Source organism: Ranitomeya variabilis, chromosome 6 (assembly GCF_051348905.1).
Source record: "Ranitomeya variabilis isolate aRanVar5 chromosome 6, aRanVar5.hap1, whole genome shotgun sequence".
Lineage (NCBI taxonomy): Eukaryota > Metazoa > Chordata > Amphibia > Anura > Dendrobatidae > Ranitomeya > Ranitomeya variabilis.
The window spans coordinates 283,170,220-283,189,205 of NC_135237.1; the positions used below are offsets into that span (position 1 = coordinate 283,170,220).

The 18,986-nt window shown below is 41.0% G+C and overlaps 1 protein-coding gene across 2 annotated transcripts in view; it reads left to right on the plus strand.

The window, feature by feature from the left end:
• The window catches only part of LPCAT1 (lysophosphatidylcholine acyltransferase 1), a 159,408-nt gene that overhangs the window by 104,069 nt on the left and 36,353 nt on the right, over positions 1 to 18,986 (plus strand). For both annotated transcript variants that reach the window (XM_077269695.1, XM_077269696.1), the window contains exons 6-9: positions 5,323 to 5,381; positions 11,047 to 11,081; positions 12,899 to 12,953; positions 16,028 to 16,110. In XM_077269695.1, coding sequence (XP_077125810.1) covers positions 5,323 to 5,381; positions 11,047 to 11,081; positions 12,899 to 12,953; positions 16,028 to 16,110 — 232 coding nt within the window. The remainder of the gene's footprint in view (positions 1 to 5,322; positions 5,382 to 11,046; positions 11,082 to 12,898; positions 12,954 to 16,027; positions 16,111 to 18,986) is intronic.

Here is an 18,986-nt window from a genome sequence, read left to right on the forward strand (position 1 = left end):
ATCATTGCATTCCTTTGACCAATCCAAACATACAAATAATAACTTTTAATATTTGAGTTGTGCTTTTAAGGTAATATCTACTCGGGTCAACCCATTTCCATGAGTCTTATTTAGGGCATATCGATTATATGAGGGGGACCACACTCAGGACACCAGTTATTGACTAGACTGTAATTTTACTGTGAAGAGTGCCTCACTTTATCCCTTTAATGCATTACATGTTTACCTGTTTTACTATTATAGTGAGTCGAAAATTTGCTGAAATTTGGGACTACTGGTTGCTAAAGGGTTTAGCATGCAAATTCAGTATCCATAATTAAGGGTGCTGTCTTCTAAATCTGCCGTGGCCCAAGTGCAGCGCACCTAAGGTTATGTGCACACGTCAAGTATTTGTTGCTGACATCAGAAATGTGCTTCTTGACTGGAAAAGTGAAACATCTTGTTTTGGGTTTTTTTTGGCTGCATTTTTTTTTTTGTTTGTTTGTTTTTTTTTTTGTGGCAAAACCACACCTAAAAAAATGCAACATGTGAACATACCCTAAAGTCAAGCTATGGATATGTAACATGTTCAGGAAATGTTTTGTATACTCTGAAACAACTAATACAAATAGCAAGTATTGTACAACGCAGCCCCGATCTGGAATGAATGGTAGCGATCAAAGCTTTTTTTGGTTACATTTAAACTGATGTCGCATCTACAGCTTCCCCTCGTTGAAATAATACAATCATCAGCACAAATAGACACAATAGTTTTACTATGTTGGCATTTTTTCTGGCTCTCATTCCTGGCACTAAAATAAAATGATGATGAGAAAAAAATAACTAACTGAACGGAGTCTGTAAATAATCTAGCAGGTAATCTGCGGAATTGGTTTCTGATGAAGCCTGTGATTTATATGATGTTTTACATTGTTACAAAACCTGAAAGTAATTGCATGAGAATCACATGCCTTCACATTCCTTTTTCATGAATCTTAAGGATCTAAAAACTAAATAAAATAATAAAAAATAATACTAGAGAGACATCACATTGCTGGTGTGCTCTACTACATTATTCTCTCTAATGCCTTACAATATAGGACAGAAAAAGATAAAAGTGCTGCTCCATCTCTACGTCTCACCACAGTGTGCAGTGGGCTCTGGATCATCCCTCTAATGATCCTAGGGCCACCAGAGATCATAATTTATCTCTTGTCCTGAAGATCGTTGTGTTGTTTTTTTTTTGTCATTTAAAGTGCAACACCTGCATTGGGGTAATAACTTTTGAAATGTGGATCTGCTAGTGATTTAAATGCATTCTAATAAAAGTGGATTTTAAATAAGTTATCAGATGTCCAAGGGAAGATGGCTAATATCGTGTGTGTGTATATATGTATATGTGTATATATATATATATATACCGTATATATAATCTATCTGATTAAAAAATCAGAGCAAGACGCAGGCTTTTCTACTGTAAGCAGATAACAAGCTGGATGGTCCCTCTGCTCTTGAGCCCACAGGACTTTCCATGTTTTCCATGAAGAATTTCACATTTTGATTCAGTTTTCCGTTTTGCCTCCATTCAAAATGCTCTCTGGACCAGAGAAGACTGCAGCATTTCTGAATTGTTGATGCATTACTTTTTTTTTTCCTTTGCATGATAGAGCTTTAACTTTTGTTTGTGAATTGCATATCAAACTCTGTTCTCCAATGATTTCTGTAGGTATTCCTGACCCATGCAGTGATTTGCAAGAGCAAATCATGCCTCTTTTTATTTCAATGCTGCCTAATGACCCATAGATCATTAGCATCCAATACTGACCGTTGGCTTTGTCCCTTGTGCACATTAATTCCTCAATCTCTGAATCTTGAGAATCTTTTGAGACTGGAAAAATGTATTTTTCCTAAAGATTGCTGCTCCAGTGTTTTTAGATCTTTCAGGCAGATGTTGCAATGGTTACTGAAGTACTATTATACACATTTCATAATTTTTTGAACTTTTATGGACAAATACATAAAATTTTCAATATTTACAGCTTTGAACATATATACTGTGTATATATATATTTTTTTTTTTCCCATGGCGCTTTACATATGATATGAAAAGGTATACATAATAAAAAAACAAGTTCAGTAATCATGAACAATACAAGTCACTGACTGGCACTAGAGGAGAGAGGACCGTGTCGGCGAGGGCTCAGTCTACAAGGGATGGGTTGGAATGCAGTAGGCGAGGGTAGAGAAGTTGTGAAGCGGTTTGGTAGAACGAGGGTTACTGCAAGTTGTAGACTTGTCGGAAGAGGTAGGTCTTCAGAGCCCTTTTGAAGGTTTCTACAGTAGGCAAGAGTCTGATTGGTTGGGGTAGAGAGTTCCTTACTAGGGGGGATGCTCGGGAAAAATCTTGAATGTGATTGTGGGAAATGGAGAGTAGAGAAGGAGATCTTGTGAGGATCAGAGGTTTAGTGCCAGTAAATAGCGGGAGAACAGGTCAAAGATGACGGAGATAGGTTGCGGATGTTTTATGTCATAAGGGTTTTGATACTTATGAAAACTTGGCAGTCAGAGTAGATTAAATTAAATAAATGATATAATATACAAAACAAGGGTCACAAATGTTTAGGTCTGCATTAGACCTGCCTCAGTGTGCCTATTGTCCAGTTGAAAAGATATCTGATTGCATTTTATCCCCTGGGTCACTCCATGAGCGTCTGTTTGAACCAGCAGTGGACATGGAATCTGATATGATTCCAATTTCATTCACTCTGAGACTGAGTGCCCAGTTACTTGTGTATCCTTAAAGGAGATTGGATCCTACTTGTGCACCATTATACAGTTGTGCCGTGGTTATCTCTAGAATGGGGTCTGTGTTAAAAGCCAGTTAATTGATTGGCAGAGAGGAGAGGCTGGGGCATAGCGGGGGGACAGGTTATTAACCAGGCAGCTGAATTTAGAATAGATTGGAGGGGTGCGAGAGTATTAGAAGGGAGGCCATGGAGCAGGAGGTTGCAGGAGTCGAGGCCGGAGATGATGACTGCATGCACTAGTGTTTTTGCAGATTCTTGGGTAAGGAATGTACAAATCCAGTAAATATTTTTGAGTTGGAGTTAGCAAGAAGTTGAAGGGCTTGGATATGTGGTGTGAAGGAGATCAGGGTTACTCCGAGGCAGCAAATTTGCGGGACTAAAGGAAATGGTACTCACCTGGTATGTTTGTGTGACCACAACTAATAAAAGGTGCAAGGCTGCTTCAGACCCATGGCGCAGAATTAACCCTATCATTCTATTCCAATCTTTAAAAACCTGACAGAGTGCAGTAGATAAGGCATACCTTTTTGCTAAATAAAGGTATTATAAATAGTTTAGTATTTAAAAGTATTTATCTTATCACATTTCTCTGAGAATCCATTTAAGTTATGTATATCCACCTTAAAAGTTCTGTATAAAACATACTGTGTATCCGAAGGTTATTCCAACCATTTTACAGTATCGGGTAATATATCTGAAGTGGTGAGACCAACTGTGGAACGTGGAGCACGTTTTAATAATTCTTTTCATCCATCACACATGAAATATTTACAATCTAGTCTTTAACTTGATGGTGGCAGCGCCTTAATTAAGCCCTGAATTATTCTGCTCTGATTTTCCAGATTTTTTATTTTTTTTTGCTCCAGGTTGACACAGCAGCCACATGCACTACATATCGCCCTAAACACATATTGTGCCTGTGTCTTGCATAGTTAGTCTGGTGAGCATACTCCTGTGTATAGTGTCAGATCTCTCTGCTAACTTGGTGCCCTACTTATGGTACATGTTGGCTCAAATAGGCATTTTCTGAAGTACGTCCTATGAAGGATCGTTGGAAAATTCTCCTTTACAGCAACAAACTTTATGCCACGAGTGAGAATCATTTAGGTTATTTTTATTTTTCTCAAGCCTACAAAGTAGAATATAGCTACTTAGTTATTGACGTAGCTCAAATTATTACTTGCCTATTAGACCCTAGAATTGCTTACTTTATGCTTTCTCCTTTTGCTATTTTTTTAAGACATTATTCATTGTAATCTGAAATGTTTAGCATAGAGTTATACAATGTAGTATAAAAAATAATCACCTTTTACTTTACAATAGGATCCTTATTCTTTCATGGGTTTGTGTTTACTTAGGGTACTGGATAGGGATGAATTTCTCGCTTAATTGTGCGGTCAGATGGGCCTCCTCCGACAGTGTGTATGAAGTCTGACTCCTTTATATTTCCAGGCCTGAAAATGCTGAGTAGATAAGCTGAGCTTCGGCAAGTAGACAGGAGCTCTGCGTCACTAATCTTCTTTATAAAATCAAATATCTTGCTCCAAAGTGATACTTTAGATTAATTTCTTTGACCTGATGTGTTCTTTGGAAGCAAGAACTATTCCTGCTATTTTAGAACACACAGGGTAAAAAAAAAGTATGAATCCTTTTTCATCGCCAAGCTATAGCCTCTGTCTGTAGGAACATTTCTTTAATACAATGTGATGAATCGGACTCTGGGCCATTGAGGATTGTCTACCAGAACCGATGGCATAGTTCACAGTTGGTCCTGATTGTACAGTCATATCGTGCTATGCTTTTGGAGTCATGAAATCAGATCAGGCTAGAAATGACAGATTTCATATATGACCCATAATTTAGATTAGGAATTGGGACAATTAGCATTTTTAGGTTTACTAAATAGAATTTTGCTTTAGATTTAATGTGTTTTTTTCTCTTTTTATGGTGCCATTGTACGAGCAGCTGATTGCATCTACAGGTCCTTATTCCCAGCAACCTAAAGTATTTGAGAGACAGTCTTATGTATATATCTGGAGCGTGCCCCCCATTGCCCTGCCTACCCTGTTTCCCCCTGTAGTGACTTGCTCCTGTTTATACGTGTAGACAACATCCTAGGAGCCGCTACTAGCGCACTTTCCTCATGAATATATCCGATTCGAACTATGTATCCAGAGTATTTTTTTTTCAGTATTTCTAATATCCAAATTGTACAATAACCTTTTTTTTGCAAATAAAGTTTAATGTGCCATTAATTTAATTCTAAACGAGCAGTTATGCAATGGTGCTTGCCTTGTTACAGTCAGTTATCAGTGGCAGTCTTGTACTGACCCATGCAGAGCTGTGCTGTGAACAGTCAGGTTTTCAAGCCCTCAGGACTCTTATTTGTAGTTCTGGGGCGCCCTATTTATCGGACAGGAGAAAGAGAGCAAACGCTTTAATGATTCTATCCAGAGGATTAAATGCATGTATTTTGTTAGTTATGGCTTGTACATTTCTATTTCAATGTCGACTGTATACTTTTCTCATCCCCTAGGTGCATTTATTCCTGGTGTCCCCGTACAACCAGTAGTTTTGAGATACCCCAACAAAATGGTAGGTCATCTTCCTTCTTATACCATGTTGTATTTTTGTTTTTCTACAATGAGGTCAGACGTCTACATCATGCCACCAATAAACGAGACTTGAAGAGCATAAAGAAACCTCATTCATTAATTGCATTAATTAAACAGAAGCCTAACCTTACCACAAATTACTTCCGCATTATGGCATTAGTTTTTATCCACTGTCAGTATTTTTAAGCTAAAATCAGGAGTGGAACTAACAGCTTCAAATCTGTTCTGTGTCCTGAAGACACTCCTGGTTTTGGCCTACAAATACTGATAGAAAACGGACGTGTTAATAAGTTCTAATGGATGGTAAATAAAGCAAAATGGTTTTAGAGGTTCCCTGCTCCTGGTCTTATACTCACCAGTCACTGTCTTCATCATTAATCAGCGTAGCAGGCTGTGACCTGCTGAATTTCTCCAGTGTTTGCTGGGGAGTCTGAGTCAGTGTGAGTCTATGAGAGCCAGAATGACTTAAATTGAGATCTTGTGACGATTTCCTCAGACTTCTGGTCAGTCAAAAGCTGGGGTAACGAGATGACTGGAGAGGCATCCGGAATAGCTGAAGATTGCAGCTAGTAAGTATTAGACAAGGGTTCGGGACCTCAGATTAGTGGCACCACTACAGCGCTGAAATAAAAAAACAAAACGCTGGAGTGGTGCTTTAAACCAACGCTTTCAGCCAACTCTACCCAGCCCTCCGTCTCGGCACATATTTTCATGTTGCTTCCTACTTTTATAATGTCTATTACTATATGTGCAGTATTTCAGAGTAACCTGCTGTAAATTATTCAGAATTCTTAGACAGCATCTGTATATAGTTAATAGAAAGCTTCATGGGAAATGGACAATACCCGTGTTCTGTTTGACTAGATTACTTTTGCACCATCTGGGCAGGTGGGACAACTGGAAGAAATCCCTGCGGTCTCTGAGTCACTATTTGAGTAGAGAAATAAATAGCGAGAAGCCATTTTGGCTTATGGGACTGTGTAAAATCCCCGGACTGTAATGCAGCTTGTTTACCAAACAAATAGCCACAAAGAGCAGAGCTTTGGCCTTTCCCTAGAGCAGAGCTCCTATTACTGCGGCCGTATTAGCTGGGGTTTAACTCCTTCTGTTCTGGTCACTGTGTGTGATCGGATTGTGCGCTATTCTGTGAGCCCATCCTGAGGAGGAAGCTCGAGCCCTTCTTCTGCTGTTTGCTTTGTAGGTTAGCACGCTGCTTGTATTCGGAATGTTACAGAGCAATCACAGTGTTTATTTCACACACACACGGATCCTGTTAGATGGCTCCTTTTCCAGGATCTCACCTATAGCTTACAGGCATTCAGTGTAGGCACAAAAGTTTGTGTGCTAGTCATGTTCACGGTGGCTCAGTGGTTAGCACTGGGGTCCTAGATTCAAATCCCACCCTGGACACAATACAAAAGGGATTTGTATGTCCCCCAACCAACCCTGTTTTCCGTGTGTATTTCCTCCCGGTACTCCGATTTCCTCTCACACTACAAAGACATACTGATAGAGGAAAAATATATATTGGGGGTCCCAATTGGGACAGTGATGATAATTTCTGTAAAGCACTACAGTATGTGATCGGTAGAGGTGTCAGGTGTCTGACCCAGACTGATCAGACATTGATGACCTATCCGAAGAATAATTCATCAATGGAAAAAGTAGCGGACAACCTCTTTAAACACTGCGACCAGATGGGAATACTGAGTTACATGAGCACTATTGTAAAATCATACTATGCGTAAATGCTTATGAGATTTTAACAGTTCATCAAAGCAGTTCATCAAAGCAGAGTGGTACTGTTATTTTTGCTTTGTTCCCTGTATGGGTATAAGACATAAATGGTACATATAGTACAGTATTTTAGTCACAATTCGTAGTTTAGACTTTATTTACAGTTTAGTAGTTTACAGCATGGACTTGACAATTTTTTTTGGCTGATGTGGTATAATTTGTAACCTTTTATTCCTAAGTTACATGTACCTTTTATAAGAGCTCAATAACTCGGTTTAGTAAACACTTACTCTTCATCCCATATCTTATTGTTTGTTTTGAGAGCTGGTTCACTCTATTCATGAGGGCTTTCAAGTACAGCTGAGGCCATGTTCTCATGTTAACATTGTGTTAATTTCCTTCTTTTTTTGAGCAGAGACCCTGTTCCCACTGTGAGTTGAATGGATTAAAAAAAGCCCACAGTTGCGTTTTTAAGTATAGAATTGCAGCATTTCTGCACTGAAACTCTTATTAAAACTGATGCCTCACATCGAAACATATATCACACACTAATCTATATAATGTATGGATATAGATATGTAGTGGTGCCTTAATTTTTGCCAGAGCTTTATATATAAAGCACTAACAAAAATTAAGAGACAACTGCACAGCTTTATAAAAATCAGCTTCTCTACATGTCTGACAGCCATTTCATTCCAGTGTCAGTTGAATTCCAACCAATCCTCTTGCAATAGGACAAGCAGGATGGCAAAACAAGTGGTAGTAATATCCCAAAAGTAATAGGAATGAAAAAATAACTTTAAACCATGCCAAAGGAGTTGAAAAGAAAAGTCTTGAGTGAGGAAACGAAGAGCTCAAATCTGGTTTTACTAGCTGAGGGACACAGTGAGCGTCATGTTGCCTTTGTCCTTAAAATTTCTAAGACAGCAGTCCATTATAACAAGGTCAAGTAGCAGACATTGGGGACAACAACTCTCCACTGACAGATGACCCCATTGTGCCCAAGTGCTGCCCATTGTGTTGGATTGTCAATGCAACACTCTTCTTCCACTCTTGACACACTGATGGCAACACCGCAGAAGAAATGCGAGCACAGGCTTCTAGTATCCCATGTTTCAGATGCTGCACATCTCGTATCTTCACAGCACAGACAATTGCCTTCATATGACCCCAAAGATAAAAGTCTAAGGGGGTCAGGTCGGGAGACCTTGGCGGCCATTCAACTGGCCCGCGACGACCAATCCACTTTCCAAGAAACTGTAGGAATGCTCTGCTCTAACACCCATAAGGTGGTGGTGCAGCATCTTGCTGGAAAAACTCAGGGAATGTGCCATCTTAAGTGCATAAAGAGGGCAACACACATATATATATACTTTTTCTCCACTCATGGTTAGTGGTTGGGTGAAGCCATTTATTGTCAAACTACTGTGATTTCTCTTTTTAAATCATAATGACAACCCAAAACATTGAAATAACCCTGATCAAAAGTTCACATGCTCCATTTCTTAATAGTGTGTATTGCCCCCTCTAACATCAATGACAGCTTGAAGTCTTATGTGGTAGTTGTGGATGAGGTTCTTTATTTTCTCAGATAGTAAAGATGCCCACTTTTCTTGGCAAAAAGCCTTCAGTTCCTGTAAATTCCAGGGCTGTCTACAATGAACTGCGCGCTTGAGAGCTCCCCAGAGTGGCTCAATGATATTGAGGTCAGGAGACTGAGATGGCCACTCCAGACCCTTCACTTTGTTCTGCTGTAGCCAATGACAGGTTGACTTGGCTTTGTGTTTTGGATTGTTGTCATGTTGGAATGTCCAGGTACGTCCCATACACAGCTTCCGGGCTGATGAGTGCAAATTTGCCTTCAGTATTTGCTGATAACATGCTGCATTCATCTTTCCTTCAACTTTGACCAAGTTTCCTGTGCCTTTGTAGCTCACACATCCCCAAAACATCAGTGATCCACCTCCGTGGTTTACAGTAGGAATTGTGTTCCTTTCATCATAGGCCTGGTTGACCTCTCTCCAAATGTAACGTTTATGGTTGTGGCCAAAAAGTTCAATTTTGGTCTCATTACTCCAAATTACCTTGTTCCACAAGTTTTGAGGCTTGTCTCTGTGCTGTTTTGCGTATTGTGGTCAAGATACTGTACTTTGTGGTATTTGCGCAGTAATAGCTTCCTTCTGGCGACTCGTCCATGCAGCCCATTTTTCTTCAAGTGGTTCCTTATTGTGCTCCTTGAAACAGCTACACCGCTAGTTTTCAGAGAGTCCAGTATTTCAGCTGACGTTATTTGTGGGTTTTTCTTTGTATCCCGAACAATTTTCCTGGCAGTTGTGGATGACATTTTTGTTGGTCTACCTGACTGTGGTTTTATTTTTACAGAGCCCCTGATTTTCCATTTGTTAATCACAGTTTGAACGCTGCTGACTGGCATTATCAATTCCTTGGATATCTTTTTGCATCCCTTTCCTTTTTTATACAGTTCAACTACCTTTTACTGTAGATCCGTTGACAATTCTTTTGCTTTCCCCATGACTCAAAATCCAGAAACGTCAGTGGCTGGATGAAAAATGCAAGAGTCTGTCTGGATCCCAGAAACTCACTCCGCTTTTATGCACACACACTGATTACAAGCAGACAGGTCACAGGTAGTAGCCATTCAAACCCATTTGCGTCAACTTCTGTGCCTGTTATCAGGCCAAAATCACCAGGGTATGTGAACTTTTGATCAGGGTCATGTGGATGTTTTGGGTTGTCATTGTGATTTAAAAAGAGAAAACACAGTAGTTTGACAATAGATGGCTTCACCCAACCACTAACCATGAGTGGAGAAAAAGTTTTGGTGTTATCATTCATATTCTCTGAAAAAAGGCCAAGAAAACAAATATTCTGCCAGGGTATGTAAACTTTTGAGCACAACTGCACTTCTATTAACTGGTTACTCCCATCTTCATAGATGGATATTTTCTGATAGTGCTTGTAAAAACGTGCATTTTTGCTATTTACTAATATAAATTTGCATCGGTTACTGAGATATTAACACTTTTCATTCTTTACAGCTTATTGCCTAGGGAACCGACCACCATTACTGACTAGCTTATATGCACTGCTGAAAAAATCCTGGCTTAAGAGGTAACCATATACTTCTGCTATCCTGGCCTGCTTCATAGCAGCTCTTACGCGCTCAATGGAAAAGATCTTGACAGCAATGTTCTGCCATCTAGCAGTGTTGGTCGGTCTCCAAGGCACTGAGTTGTAAACAATAGTGATAATATCTCAAGGATGGCTGAAAATGTTAATAAGTAGTAATTTGCAAAATTGCTTGTATTTACGAACTTTAACAAACGTTACTAATTCTTGGTGGGTATTCCACTGCTTACAAGATGTATCACTCAACTACTTGGCCACAGTGCACTAGAAATGAGCTTCTGAGTCCACCATTCCTCAACATCCACACCCAGGAGGAACCTTATTCTACATCTTTTCTGCCCCTCACCTTTCCAGTGCTAACATGTACATGGGAAGCTTAAATCGAGGCAGGTATTAAGCTACTTACTGACTTGCTTTAGTAGGATCCTTTCTCCTCTGCTCATCTGCAATGGGCGCCCGAGCATTCTACACCTCACCCTGTATCCTGTTCATCTCCTACCCCTTCAGCTATTCCTTATCTGTTAATGGATGGGTACAAAAGGAAATGTACTGCAGATTTCCCTGAAAAAAACTTGCAATGCTGTTTGTATCAGTTTACAGATGTAAAATGTAAAATGTAGTGTGCGTGCATATGGCAGCCTAGTGTGATTGTCCTGTAATCTTATATGATTACATATGAAGTCATTGCATTTAATGCTATAAAACCGATTTGCAATCACAATATATTCAATACATCTTTTGTTTTAATTTACTCCTAGGACACCATAACCTGGACATGGCAAGGGCCTGGAGCGTAAGTTATGGTTTTTCTCTTCGAAGTATTAAATAATACAGTTTCAGAGTATACAGTGGGGCAAAAAAGTTTTTAGTCAGTCAGCAATAGTGCAAGTTCCACCACTTAAAAAGATGAGAGGCGTCTGTAATTTACATCATAGGTAGACCTCAACTATGGGAGACAAACTGAGAAAAAAAAATCCAGAAAATCACATTGTCTGTTTTTTTTAATCATTTTATTTGCATATTATGGTGGAAAATAAGTATTTGGTCAGAAATAAAATTTCATCTCAATACTTTGTAATATATCCTTTGTTGGCAATGACAGAGGTCAAACGTTTTCTGTAAGTCTTCACAAGGTTGCCACACACTGTTGTTGGTATGTTGGCCCATTCCTCCATGCAGATCTCCTCTAGAGCAGTGATGTTTTTGGCTTTTCGCTTGGCAACACGGACTTTCAACTCCCTCCAAAGGTTTTCTATAGGGTTGAGATCTGGAGACTGGCTAGGCCACTCCAGGACCTTGAAATGCTTCTTACGAAGCCACTCCTTCGTTGCCCTGGCGGTGGGCTTTGGATCACTGTCATGTTGAAAGACCCAACCACGTTTCATCTTCAATGCCCTTGCTGATGGAAGGAGGTTTGCACTCAAAATCTCACGATACATGGCCCCATTCATTCTTTCATGTACCCGGATCAGTCGTCCTGGCCCCTTTGCAGAGAAACAGCCCCAAAGCATGATGTTTCCCCCACCATGCTTTACAGTAGGTATGGTGTTTGATGGATGCAACTCAGTATTCTTTTTCCTCCAAACACGACAAGTTGTGTTTCTACCAAACAGTTCCAGTTTGGTTTCATCAGACCATAGGACATTCTCCCAAAACTCCTCTGGATCATCCAAATGCTCTCTAGCAAACTTCAGAAGGGCCCGGACATGTACTGGCTTAAGCAGTGGGACACGTCTGGCACTGCAGGATCTGAGTCCATGGTGGCGTAGTGTGTTACTTATGGTAGGCCTTGTTACATTGGTCCCAGCTCTCTGCAGTTCATTCACTAGGTCCCCCGCGTGGTTCTGGGATTTTTGCTCACCGTTCTTGTGATCATTCTGACCCCACGGGGTGGGATTTTGCGTGGAGCCCCAGATCGAGGGAGATTATCAGTGGTCTTGAATGTCTTCCATTTTCTAATTATTGCTCCCACTGTTGATTTCTTCACTCCAAGCTGGTTGGCTATTGCAGATTCAGTCTTCCCAGCCTGGTGCAGGGCTACAATTTTGTTTCTGGTGTCCTTTGACAGCTCTTTGGTCTTCACCATAGTGGAGTTTGGAGTCAGACTGTTTGAGGGTGTGCACAGGTGTCTTTTTATACTGATAACAAGTTTAAACAGGTGCCATTACTACAGGTAATGAGTGGAGGAAAGAGGAGACTCTTAAAGAAGAAGTTACAGGTCTGTGAGAGCCAGAAATCTTGATTGTTTGTTTCTGACCAAATACTTATTTTCCACCATAATATGCAAATAAAATGATAAAAAAACAGACAATGTGATTTTCTGGATTTTTTTTCTCAGTTTGTCTCCCATGATGTAAATTACAGACGCCTCTCATCTTTTTAAGTGGTGGAACTTGCACTATTGCTGACTGACTAAATACTTTTTTGTCCCACTGTATATTCGTATGTTATGAGATTGCTCTACTAAATACCTGTCAGGTATTCCTTTTATATACTCAAACTTATCTCCATATAATAGGAGCATTTCTGGTAATGGAAATGCATAAGGAGTAGCGCTTTATGCTCGATTTTTAGTGATAAATGTTTTCTTTCTTTTTTTATTTTTTTTAGGATGGATATACTATGGCTTACTTTATGCCAGTTCCACAATTATGTAGAAATAGAGGTGAGTAAGATAATATCTATGGAAACATTTCTCTGAAAATGTTGTAACTGATATATTGCTGCCTTTAGATGTGATTTAACAGTGAATTATATTACACTTAAGCACATATACAATTTACATATCTATAGTTAGTGACATAGGGGATCTGGAAAGACTGTGCCTATCAGCCGTGTTTGTGGGGGTCAAACACTTATATGTGTGTATTAGTATTATTACCTTGGCGTTCATACACTTGTGCAGTATACAAATGGCTCTAGTTAATTAAAGAATGCTTGTTTGCTGAGCTGGTATCATATTGGGAGTCTATCCCAGATCCTTAATTAATGACTAACTGACATAACAAACCACCTCATCCAATAAACCCAGTTTTGCCTTATGTGCACTGTGTGACAAAGCACAAAACACGTTCAGCATGTGCTCAGATGATTGAGCTCTATTTTACAGTCCTGAAAGTAAAGTTGAGTAGATTTTTAACCCCTTTCTGCCATTGGATGGAATAATACGCCCGATGGCAGATCCCCTGCTGACGTGTGCCCGCAATAGCGGGGGGTGGAATCACGATCCATCCGCTGCTATTAACTAGTTAAATACTGCTGTCAAACGCTGTACATTGTAAAGGAACACACACCCTTAACAGTCTTTTAATTGATAGAATGACAGACTCCTTTAATGATTCTAAATTAAACCATATTCACGTCATCACCCAGTCCACAGAAGGCATGGTCTCCTGTAATAAAACTAAAATAGAGGACAACCATATCCCTCACCTGTTCACCGTTCTGTCCCTCTCCATAATCCATGTCTGGGGATAAACAGTTTTCAACCTGGACGGTGCCAAGATGCGACCATCCAGGCTGAGAACCACTGATGAATGAGTTGCTGCAAGCGCAGTGTCAATGACTAGCGGTGACTTGATCAAGGTTACCGCAGGTTGCAGAGGTTGCGTTCCCAGCTGGCACCCTGAACTGCAGAGATCACTGCTAGCACAATGAGAAAGTCTCTCACGATGCAGCGTTGAGTTCACCGGGAGAAATTTCTTCCAGTTGAACTCACCGCTGCACCGTGAGGATTTTTCTCACTGTGAGCGGTGATCTCACCGAGGTCACCGCAGGTCATTGGCCCGACCCTTAATGATAGGTGGTAACCTCGATGACGTCACCATTAGTCACTGGCGCTGCTCATTCCTCAGTGGTTTAAAACATGAACAGTCACTTCTTGGCACCGTTCAGGTTGAAAACTGTCTATTCCCAGACATGGATTATGTTTTTAATTTTTTGTTACAGGAGACGAGGGATTCAATAAAATGGGTGCTAGGTGAGTATCATGATGTTTGTTATTTTTAAGTTAAAAAAAGTATTTTTGTTTTATTTCAAATAAAAGACTTTATACTTGCTGTGTGTTTATTTACCATACAACTATAGGATTAAGAATGAATAGGTGTCCACTGAAGCAAATTCAATAAGAACATGGTAGAAGATTTAAACCTTTCAATGCCCGAGTATTAAAATAATAATAATAATAATAATGTCAATTTTATAGTAAATTTGATATAGAAAATTCTAACGTTGCCGCTAAATTGTTTCATCTCTGCTGAAGTATTTGGGATTTGTCTGATGAGCAGATTGTGGACTCTTTCCAGTAGTCGTCAGCTGATGTATGAATATAGTAAGGGGCACTTGCTTTAACTCCAGATCAGTACAAAGTATTATAATGTATAAATAGTTACTCAACCTATTATTAAATAGACCACAGAACGGATGAACTGTAGTTTAGATGACTGGTTTAGTGAAAATTCTTAGCATCCACTGATGAGCGCATATCTGTCATCACCTTTTTCAATAAAAACTGCATACATTACAAAAAAGATGTCTTAGACCTGATAAGAATGCTGAATTTACTTGGAAATTCCATGTCAAAATGGCTGTGTTATGGTTTCTGAAATGTTTACTGAATCTCAACCCACCTAGCTTGATTGACAGCTCCTCGGTGTTTCTCCTGCTGCTGACATCTCGCACTTGTTTCGTACAAGCTGGATGTGCTCAGATTTGAATACTAACTGGACTGATGAGCTACTGCATTGCATTGTATAACTGAACTCAAAAGCGTCATCTAAATCTCACCATTATGCAGTCATTGTGACATGGATTTTCAATGTAAGCATACTTCTCTCATTAGGTTAAATATATCTATTTAATATTGTATGCTGTTTTGCCCTGAAAAATCTGGTGACAAAACCAATTTCATTTGAAAGAATGTAAAGCAGGTAGGTCTAAAGGTACCGTCACACTAAACGATATCGCTAGCGATCCGTGACATTGCAGCGTCCTGGATAGCGATATCGTTGTGTTTGACACGCAGCAGCGATCTGGATCCTGCTGTGATATCGCTGGTCGTGGCTGAAAGTTCAGAACTTTATTTGGTCGTCAGATCGCCGTGTATCGTTGTGTTTGACAGCAAAAGCAACGATGCCAGCGATGTTTTACAATGGTAACCAGGGTAAATATCGGGTTACTAAGCGCAGGGCCGCGCTTAGTAACCCGATCTTTACCCTGGTAACCAGTGTAAAATGTAAAAAAACAAACAGTACATACTCACCTTCGCGTCCCCCGGCGTCCGCTTCCTGCGCTGACTGAGCGCCGGCCGTAAAGTGAAAGCACAGCACAGCGGTGACGTCACCGCTCTGCTGTTAGGGCCGGCGATCAGTCAGTGCAGGAAGCGGACGGCGAGGGACGTGTGACAGACATCAGAGGGTGAGTATGTACTGTTTGTTTTTTTACATTTTACACTGGTAACCAGGGTAAACATCGGGTTACTAAGCGCGGCCCTGCGCTTAGCAACCCGATGTTTACCCTGGTTACCCAGGGACCTCGGCATCGTTGGTCGCTGGAGAGCGGTCTGTGTGACAGCTCTCCAGCGACCAAACAGCGACGCTGCAGCGATCGGCATCGTTCTCTGTATCGCTGCAGCGTCGCTTAGTGTGACGGTACCTTAAGTGTGTCTTTCAGGTAATAAATTCAGATTAGTCAAACTTTAGTCACACCTACGTGGATTTGTCTTTCTGTTGTATCTTGTAGTTTCTTCCTATCTATACTCCATCTGAAGAGGAGAAGAGGAACCCTGCTCTGTATGCAAACAACGTAAGACATGTAATGGCAAAGTATGTACCACAAATTTCTTTTATCCTATTTGTTTGTGTTTCCTGTGTTTTGTTTTGTTTTCTCTTTTTTTTTTTTTCTGTGAGGGAGAGAATAACATGGAGGACTGTCTGTGAAGGAGAGAATAAAAATTTTCCCCGTTTTTAAGTTTTTCATATGGTAAAATAAATGGTGTCTTTGAAAACTATGTCATCCTGTAGAAAACAAGCTGTCATCCAGCGATGGATGACTAATAAAGTTTTGACTCTTAAAATAAAGACAGGAGAAAAACAATGGCAGTGTGTCGAATGGGTTAAAACATAAATGTAAGCACCAATGTTTATATGAATACTAGATGGTGGCCCGATTCGAACGCATCGGGTATCTACTATATAATTGTCTAAGGGGTACTTCCGTCTGTCTGTCTGTCTCTCCCGGAAATTAGTCCCTTCCTACTCCCCAGCCATCAGTGCCCGCTCCATACTCCCCTCCAGTCAGCGCTCACACAGGGTTAATGGCAGCGTTAGCGGACCGCGTTATGCCGCGGTATAATGCACTTTGTTAACGCTGCTATTAACCCTGTGTGACCAACTTTTTACTATTGATGCTGCCTATGCAGCATCAATAGTAAAAAGATCTAATGTTAAAAATATTTTAAAAAATAAATCATTATATACTCACCCTCCGTCGGCCTTCCGGATCCAGCCGAGGCCTTTCCCGCTCCAGTGACCGGTCCATGCATTGCGGTCTCGTGAGATGATGACGTAGCGGTCTTGCGAGACCACTACGTCATCATCTCGCGAGACCGCAATGCACTCTTGGGACCGGAGTGTCACGAGGAGCATCGGTAAACGCCTGGGCTTGATCCGGGGGGCCGACGTAGGGGGGGGAGTATATAACTATTTTTTATTTTAATTCTTTTTTAACAGGGATATGGTGCCCACATTGCTATATACTATGTGGGCTGTGTTATATACTGCGTGGGCTGTGCTATATACTGCATGGGCTGTGTTATATACTACATTTCTGTGCTATATACTATGTGGGCTGTACTTTATACTATGTGGGCTGTACTATATACTACGTGGCTGTGGTATATATTACGTGGCTGGGCAATATAGTACTTGGCCTGTGCTATATACTACGTGGCCTGTGCTATATACTACGTGGCCTGTGCTATATACTACGTGGCCTGTGTTATATACTACGTCTCTGTGTTAGGCTACGTTCACATTTGCGGTCCTCGCCGCAGCGTCGGGCGCCGCAGCGGCGCCGCATGCGTCATGCGCCCCTATATTTAACATGGGGGCGCATGGACATGCGTTGTGCGCCGCATGGCCGCAAGCGTTGGACGCAAGAAATGCATCAAGTTGCATTTTTTTTGCGTCCAACTTTCGGCCAAAAAGGACGCATGCGGCGCAAAACGCAGCGTGTTAGCGTGCGTTTTGCCGCGTTTTTGTTTGCGTTGTGCGCTGCGGCGCCGATGCTGCGGCGCACAACGCAAATGTGAACGTAGCCTTATATACTACGTCTCTGTGCTATATATTATGTGGCTGTGCTATATATTACGTGGCTGTGCAATATACTATGTGGCTGGGCAATATACTACGTGTCTGTGCTATATACTCCGTGTCCAGGGCCGGACTGGCCATCTGGCAATTCCGGCAAATGCCAGAAGGGCCTGTCTGGTTGTGGGCTGCGTTGTGTGCTACATTACTAATAGAATCGGTGTTCTCAAGACACCCATACTGTTAAGAGCTGTGATGGAGCACAAAGTCGCTGACTCCGTCACTTACCGCAGCAGGCCACAGGTATCATTAGAAATATTGGTCTTGTAGTAAATCTTCCTTTCCTCCATCCAGGGTAATATTAGTAATATATCCCATGTGGTTCATGGGGACTGGGACAATATGGGCCTGTGTGACTTCAAATGCCAGGACTGAATTTCTTCCCCAGTCTGTACCTGTACGTGTCTGTGCTATATTCTACTTGTCTGTGCTATACACTACGTATCTGGGCAATATACTACGTGGCTGGGCAATATACTACGTGGCTGGGCAATATACTACGTGGCTGGGCAATATACTACGTGGCTGGGCAATATACTACTTGGCTGGGCAATATACTACGTGTCTGCTATTTACTATGTGGCTGGGCAATATACTATGTGGCTGTGTTATATACTATGTGGCTGTGTTATATGCTACGTGTGCTGTGTAATATGCTACATGGCTGTGCTATATTTCTCTGCTGTATCTGTGCATCATGATTCGTGATATGTGTTTAAAGAGGGGGGCCCACTGAGAATCTTTCGCCCGGGGCCCTCAAAAACCTGGAGCTGGCCCTGGCTTCACTGATTGTCCGCGGCCGGGCGTGACCAATCAGCGACAGTCGCAGTCCGCCCGCGAATTGGCGCGGAATTTGAACCACACTTTGCTAATTGGTTGCGCCCGGCCGGCCGTATCCTGTGTATAAATTGCTTTATTCTGAAAACTTCATAAATAAACTACATACATATTTTAGGATACCCGATGCGTTAGAATCGGGCCACCGTCTAGTATCCTATATATTCAGCTATGTGCGTAAACTAAATTATAAAATGTTTTGTTGGAATATAGGGACTTTTCAATGATATTTTCAACTTTTAACACTCCATTTTTGTTAAATTCCTCGACAATATCCTGATCGAGTGTCCTAATTCACAGATCTCCGCTTATCTGATGTAAGACAGTGGAAATTTAACAAGTGTTCTATTTCACCGCACATGGATGGTAGTCGCACAACTGCGATTGGCATTACCTCATCAGAGGTTATAAAAGGACATGTACCACCACACCTAGGTCACTGATGCCATTGCATAGCTCAGGGACAGTTCTGTTTGGAGGAAGTGAGCAGTTAT